The sequence below is a fragment of the Cariama cristata genome, unplaced genomic scaffold (assembly GCF_000690535.1).
Source record: "Cariama cristata isolate BGI_N322 unplaced genomic scaffold, ASM69053v1 scaffold4247, whole genome shotgun sequence".
NCBI classification, from domain to species: Eukaryota; Metazoa; Chordata; class Aves; order Cariamiformes; family Cariamidae; genus Cariama; species Cariama cristata.
In genome coordinates, this window is record NW_009625935.1 from 43,159 (window position 1) to 51,227 (window position 8,069).

Below are 8,069 nucleotides of genomic sequence, written 5' to 3' on the forward strand. Positions count from 1 at the left end.
AGAGACAAAAGGATGAGAACAGAAAGTTAGTTATATAAGATACACCTTTCGAATCACTCACACACAATTATACTTGTATTCATATTGATGCACTTACAGAATCACAGAATCATAAAATTGTTTGGGTTGGAAGCGACCTTGAAGATCATCTAGTTCCAACCTCCCTGCCACGGGCATGGACACCTTCTACCAGACCAGGTTGCTCAAAGCCCCATCCAGCCTGGCCTTGAACACTTCTCCACAACTTCTCTTGGCAACCTGTGCCACTGCCTCACCACCCTCACCATAAAGAATTTCTTCCTGATATCTAGTCAAAATCTACCCTCTTCCAGTTTAAAGCTATTACCTCTTGTCCCATCAGTCCATGCCCTTGTAAGAAGTCCCTCCCCAGCTTTCTTGTAGGCCCCTTTAGGTACTGGAAGGCCACTATAAGGTCTCCGTGGAGCCTTCTCTTCTTCAGGTCGAACAACCCCAACTCTCTCTTCATAGGAGAGGTCCTCCAGCTCTCTGATCATCTTCATGGCCCTCCTCTGGACTCGCTCCAACAGGTCCATGTCCTTCTTGTGTCGGGGGCTCCAGAGCTGAAGGCAGTACTGCAGGGGGGGTCTCACGAGAGCAGAGGGGCAGAATCACCTCCCTCGACCTGCTAGTCACACTGCTTTTGATGCAGCCCAGGGTATGGTTGGCCTTCCAGGTTGCAAGCACACTTTGCCGGGTCACGTTGAGTTTCTCATCAACCAGCACCCCCAAGTCCTTCTCCTCAGGGCTGCTGTCGATCTATTCGCCACCCAGCCTGTATTTGTGCTTGGGATTGCCCTGACCCATGTGCAGGACCTTGCACTTGGCCTTGTTGAACTTCATGAGGTTCACATGGGCTCACCTCTCAAGCCCGTCAAAGTCCCTCTGGATGGCACCCCTCCTCTCCAGCGTGTAAACCGCAGCACACCTCTTGGTGTCATTGGCAGACTTGCTGAGGGTGCACTCCATCCCACTGTCCATGTTGCCGACAAAGATGTTAAACAGCACGGGTCCCAATACCAACCCCTGAGGAACACCACTCATCACCAGTCTCCACCTGGACATCATGCTGTTGACCACAACTCTTTGAGTGCAACCATCCAGCCAATTCCTTATCCAATGAGTGGTCCACCCATCAAATCCATGTCTCTCCAACTTAGAGGCAAGGATGTCATGTGGGCCAAACGCTCTGAACAAGTCCTGATAGATGACTTGGAGGTTTAATATTCTCTTTGCAAATGATTTGGGAATTATTATTAATTAATTGATTAATTAATTTGTAATACCATTATTAGTGAGGTAATTAAAGAAATGAGTTTGGGGAAGACATTCAGAAATAGGAAAGAAAGCTATTATATTTCATTATTTTAGTTACAAATTATATTAAAAAATGGAGTATGGAGTACTTAATGATAGGACCTCTGCTCATGATTTCATAGATTGAGCTGAGCTGAGATTTGCATTGTGTTCCAGTGTTTGTTTTGTTTGCTATAGAGAGCTAACACTGCTAATTCTCTTTAAACAATTCCAGTCGGCTTAATTTTCAAAGGCTACATAAATTCTGCAGCTAAGACTTGAAATCTATTTTTTATGAAATCTAATTCTCCCTGACAGTTTAAAAAGAGCTAAACTTTTTGTGTAAGTTGGAGTTCCAATGTACCAATGTATGTACATGACACTCATGATTATTGATCCAACATGCTGCATAGATAAATATTGCTGTTGTGACAACAGTTGGATTTATAATTGCACCTCCCAGCAATTTGCATACTGCATTTTTACTAGCTGAAGCTCTCAAAGACAGGAAGGACCTGCATCAGGAGTGCTCATTTGCCTGCTGCATGTCTGCCAAACAAAGTACTCATTCACCAGAATGACTCTCTGCAGGGTTGCAATGTCAGACCAACAAACATCAAACTGTCTTAACTGGTTCCTTTTGCTGCTCAGGAGTTGAACAAAACAATGGGAAAGCTGATCCAAAAAATGTTGGTGTTTTTTCCCCCCTTCAAGAATTAAGATCAGTAGTCTGTTACTGAGTCTGTTTGAGCTCTTTTTTCAAAAAAGCCTGAAGTATCAAAAAATAATTCCCTACTAACAACACATTACAGATAAATCTTAAATTGAGAATTTTTACTAATTCAGATGTAAAATATTGAATAAAATGTTGTACTTGTTTAAAAGAACCATTATACATCCAGGCAATTTTGAGTTAAAGTTAAAAAATGGAAAAATAATTAAATATACTTGCAAGGCACCCAAAGAACATTTACTCTGACCTGCAGTGACTTTATGCCATATGATTATGAGTCTTTGTGAAGATTAGAACTGAAAGATTAGGTCAGAAGATGAAGATCAGATTATTGAAGATGAAACTGGAGATTAGATTAGTTTTTCAATTTCTTCTTCCATTGCACTATTTTATGAGTGAAATTCATCCCCACAGTAAGTACAAGTGGGACTACTTATGGTCCTCTTCAGAAGGGTATATTCCTTCATTTCTCAATTGTCTTATACCCATTATTAGGATCAGAATGATATAATGATTTAGTACAAAAGCTGAAGCACCATAAGAGACTACAAGAAGTGGTGGATTTCTCAACTCATTGTGCTGTAGTTCTGTGCTTAAACAGCATTCTCAATTATTCTAGTACTTATGTGGGATTTTTAAAATTAAGCAATGTGCTTTTCTTGAGTGGTAATTTTCTCAGAATGTCACTTTTCTAAATTTTTCACCTAAGATGAAAAGTAGTCAGAGTAGTTATAGCAAGAATTAGAGCCTTTATTCATATACATTGATTGTTGTTTAAGTAAAAAACCCAAAGCTGTCCACATATGTTTGAAATTTAAAGAAAGACACGCTATTTCATTAGGATGGAATCTGATAGCAGAATCTGGTTGCAGAAATCTGTATTGTTCTCATGAGTTTGGTAACTCATATCTACAATTATTTATTTGTGTAACGTGTCCTTTTTTATATAAAACATGAAGTCTGTTCCATGACAGGCACATGATGTGTTTAGTCAAGAATTTCCTTGTGATGAATTCAGTAAGCAGTTAGTTAAAAAACTGAGTACTATCAGTACTTATTCCATTACAATGTGTTAAAATTCCCATTTTATAAGTTTAAATTCCAAAATACGTTGTTTAGTTAATCTACAGGAAAGAAATATGAAAGAAGTGTGGATGCTGATTTGTCATCAAGGTCAAGCATTGTTAGGATTTTAACATTATCTCATTATTCAGTGGAGTAATAGCATCTTCTTGACATCTTGTATATACAAATACAGCACGAACATGCTAGACTCGTCAGTAAACTATCATTCATAAAACTCAGGGAAGTTTTTTGGTAGCATATTTTCCTCAAATAAATATATTTATGCTGTTTTAAAATTGTGTTAGTTGTGGCAGTAAGAAAAGGCTTGTAAGAACATGAAAGACTAAAATAATAGCTTAAATTTCAATTCATGACTGGATAGGGTTGTCATGCAGTATGTTATTTAATATGGCCAATAAATTCTGTCTAGATCATATATTAACCATCAGTTTCAATATTTCCATGTGTATTTTGATTCTGCAGAGCTTGTTTTTCTCTGTATCTCTACATGTTATATATAGCTGAGGTCATATTGATTTTTTTAAAACTCATTCAAATCCGTATGAAATGTTCGTACCTGTTGCTTTATTACATTTTAAAATAATTCACATAAAAACAGAGAAATATAGACAAATCAGAACTTAACTTTTTTCCTGTATTTGCAGTACATATTTCTATCACTGAGGAAATGTTTGTCCAGATTCTCAGTTGATTTCTTCAGCTGAGTAAATCAGCCTCAGTTACACTGAAGTTTCTTAACTTATACGTATCTATTTCAGATCAGGATCTAACCCACCTACTCTTGTAGCAATTAGTACAAGACATACCATGAATACCCAGGATAATCTGTTTGTTGGCTTACCCTTTCACCAGGGTCACCTGGAGGACCAACAGGACCTTGTAGACCTGGGGGACCTGTAAGACCCTATGGAAAAAGAATGACATTATTATGTTGAATGCTTGCAGTAATTTTAAACTGTTTTTTCTCTGGAAAGTTATGTTGAACACATATTTGGATAAAATAATTTATAAGGCAGCATACCTTTTTTTCTTACAAAGATTTATAGTCAACATTCAAAAGTTTGATTTTCATGTGCACTTAGCTTGTAGCGTGCTGTCACTGAAAATGCTGGAGATGACCCTTTTTTACTCCCTTCTAAAAATGCTAAGTCCAATATACCATTTGGGAATTAACACGATTAATATTGGTCCTATGATAACTCATGAATTCCAATGCCCAGTGGATAAATCAAATGCAATAAAAGGAAATTGTGATTAATCTACTTACAGCAGGTCCTCTTGGTCCCGGTGGTCCCTCAATGAGCATACCCTGGGGGGGGGGATGAAATAAGATACTAAATTTGTCATGTCTTGGAGAAAAATATAAAACATCTTTAACTGAACTACTGAAGTTAATATTTCTTAGTTTCTTAGTGTTTTGATAACCTTTTCTGGGGATCTTCTCTCCACAGTTACTTGAATTGGAATCTGAACTGTTGTGTGGCTTTAAAAATGAGAAAGACTTCCAGGCTGGAGGATTTCATAGTACTTGATCCAAAATAACTTTTTTTTTTTTTTTTAATGCTGTTAAAGAATTCGATGTGAATAACTGGCTATTTCTATGTTGTTGGTCTTATAGCACGTCCTAGTTCCTTTTTTTGAGTGCAGGTGCTAGTCCAAATTCCAGGTCATGGTAAGACCTATGAATATGTGATCCTCACTTGTACTTGGCTTTCCATAGGAAGGAGGGCTGGACAAAAAAGTTTGAAGCTAGCTGTAGTGAACTACAACAATGTTGGAGATTGGGAGTGGATGCCTCTTCAGTATTATGGATGTAAACTAAATGTATGTTGCAATGTTTTAAAAAAAGCCATGCATTTTATGAGTTAACACATTCTGAGCTTCACAGATCATGATTGAGAGATCATATTCTTGACTTGTAACTTATTCATTATTGTAGTCCTTCAACTTTGGTGATCAGTAACTTAACCAAAAGCTAATCCTGGGATAGGAATATAGAATTAAAAAGGAGCTTTTGGATCACAGAATCCAGACCTTTGACATTTAGGTAACAACGACACATCACAGTGTTTTATCAGGCTTCAACTTAAACTAATTTTTTCCCTTATATTTCTGTACCTAATTTTCTATGAAATAAAAGCCAGATTAAACTTTAATTTCTATTTGGGTCAAATATGTATTTGAAAGCAGTCCTTGAAAATTCTAAGAGAGTAAACCACACTGGCATTCAACTTCTGCTAGATACTATAAAACGGTTATTTTTTTATAATCTATGTCTTTTTTAAAATTCAGTTATATTTTAGTTTCTAACCATCAAACATGATGCTACAGTATAACTTTGTCCTACTGTAAAAGCCACTCAGTTACTATACTACTATTAAAAGATAAGAAAAATTCTGTAAGCTACTGATCCATTACTGTGCTTATTACCAAGTTGTAACTTCTGAAGAAAGTATTTAATTAAACTTTCAGCAGTTTGATTGCAACAGCACAGGTTAAACATACAAGCATTTATTTAACCTCTCAGAGGGACTTCCTTGCCCTTGCTGAAACCTGTAGTTACAGTGTTACCTGTGCCTAAGCTGGAAGCTATCTCTGAGGGTCTGCCCAAGCTGTAGTTACTAAATGGCCTGAAGAGCAGATCTCTCTTTTCCTCTGTACAAGAAGCTTCTCCTTGTTTTAAGGAACATGTGGTTAGTCCTTTGTGTAACCGAAAGAGAAAACTGAACAGGTTACTGCCTGTTATCACTTTTATACTATCCACACTGTGGGCGATTGTTTCAGAGGTCATGGATAAGGTTACTGTCATCCTACCATGAACAACATGGTTTGTTAATGTATCAACAGTGTACGTATGTTACATAGTGTCAAGAAAAACTCACCCACATCTGTACTTACAGGTTCAATCACAGCTGGTTCTCCCTTTTGGCCTTTTTCTCCATAAGCCCCATGTCCAGTCACCTGGCCAGTAAAAACAGCCCCAAAAATGAAAATAAGTAGAAGGTCTAAGGACCTGGTACAATAAAGAACTGCAGTAACCTGTAACTGAAAGCTAAAGCTGGAATTGATCTGTGCCACAAAAATACCTCACAGGCACAAACAATAAAAATAAAAAAAATATTTAATGCATGAGAAATGGAAAATGCAAAAACTAAGTGCATAATTTTCAAATTGTTGGATATTGTCAATTTGCAGTTTTCCAAAGAGATGCGATAGTTTGCATCCCATGGTTTGCATTAGGACTTTGGATTTAAAATCTAGAACTTCTGTGTGCAAGTCACAAAATTGTTTCTTATTTGAATGGACATATTCTTGGCAAGTAACAGTGATTCTTCATGGCTTTCTGAGTAAAGCAAGCCTAAAAGTAAGTTGGAAAGAAAGATCCCTTGATCCCATATGGACAGTAAGTACACTTCAAGCTCCTAATTTCATTCATTAGACATCCACAATATCTAAATTAGTCTCAGAAGAATCTGTGACTTCATGGCATAAATGGGAAATGAGTTAAGTGGCATTGTAAATCTTAAATAATATTTCATGGATAGCCAGTTATGCTTCCTAACTACAAGAATTAGTATCAACTGCAAAATTCTTTGGGGATCAGCTCTATGGGAGGTTTTGGGTTCAGGATTAAGATAACAGAAGTACCTAAAACAACAGGTCAATAACACATGCTAATGGCAGAATACAGACAGATTCAAGTTTCAAACAAAGAAAAAAAAGCTGATTTTTTTTTTTCAAACCATGAGACACACATTTTTCTTCAGAAATACCTCTCTTGATTGCTAACATATCCACTAGAAATTAAATTCAGCTCTGATCAGATGAAAATTTGAAATGCTTTTTTTTTCATTTCAGTAGGGTGATTCCACATTTACAGTAAAATAGCTGGGGATTTGAAAATGTTAAGGATAATGTTACAGTATTTCAATATGAAATATTTTGGAAAGGAAAAACAGAGATATAGATTCATGATTTCTGCATTTTGTATTGATTTACAAAGGCACAGATCTCACTAGTAATGATGCAATAGTTCATAAAAATCAACTAGCAAGAGGTATAGATATTTATGTTTTATTATATTAATGAAAATTGGTTTTAAAAAATTGTTTCAGGTCTCCATGTTTGGAAATATTGGCCCTTTTTTGAAAGTTTTTGAAAGTTTCCAGGTACTGAGTACTTTTCATCTTGCCTTTTTTATCAAAGGTAGAACTTCACTTGTTCTAAATACATCCATTTGTCAAAGGAAAATGATATGGTATCTCTGGTTCAACAGATGAGAGTTGTAGTAAAGATGGCACAGGTCAGAGCCTGGGTTCTAATTCAAGCTTCCTGACTCCTTCAGTTTTGTAGCAAGGCATTTTAAGTCAAAATTTACACCAGGGGATAGAGTCTACACAGTCATTTGCTTAATGCAGGTACAAACAGTGCCTTATGGGCTCTTTGCTTTGCAGATAATCTGACCTTTTCTGTGTCATTCTGCCACAGTGTCCCCATCTGGGCTAGAAGGAAAAAAGTAAGCTTGTATCACATTGCATAGATAAGGATCATTAAAAAATACACTGACCCCAGCAGGGTTTAGAAAGGACTGATAAATGAAATACAGGAGTATGGGTTTCAAGGTTGGCAGAGAAAAGCAACTTCACAGCATTTGCTATTATTTCTTGGATCCTTTGTAAACTGAAGTTTTGAGTTTGTGAGGAGAAAATAAAGACAAGACTGAGCAAATACTGCAATGAAAATTCTCCTTTCCTCCTAATATTCAGGGCCTTCCCAATTAAAAATCCAAATGAGAATTAATTTTGCTTCCAGTCTTAGTCATATTAGTTTTCTTTGCAGCTTTCACAATGCAGTAAACTGGTAAACAAGGATCTTGGCACAACTAAAGGAAAATTAAAGCCTTGCTGTTAAGCCTGTGATTAAGTCAGAGGGAAAG

The 8,069-nt window shown here is 36.7% G+C and overlaps 1 protein-coding gene across 1 annotated transcript in view; it reads right to left on the bottom strand.

Annotated features, from left to right (window-relative positions):
• The window catches only part of LOC104164458 (collagen alpha-1(XI) chain-like), a gene marked incomplete at its 3' end in the record, with an annotated part of 53,274 nt that overhangs the window by 40,842 nt on the left and 4,363 nt on the right, over nt 1-8,069 (bottom strand). The window contains exons 5-6 of the mRNA XM_009703792.1: nt 6,032-6,094; nt 3,975-4,037 (exon numbers count right to left, since the gene is read on the bottom strand). Of these exons, the coding sequence (XP_009702094.1) occupies nt 3,975-4,037; nt 6,032-6,094 (126 nt within the window). The remainder of the gene's footprint in view (nt 1-3,974; nt 4,038-6,031; nt 6,095-8,069) is intronic.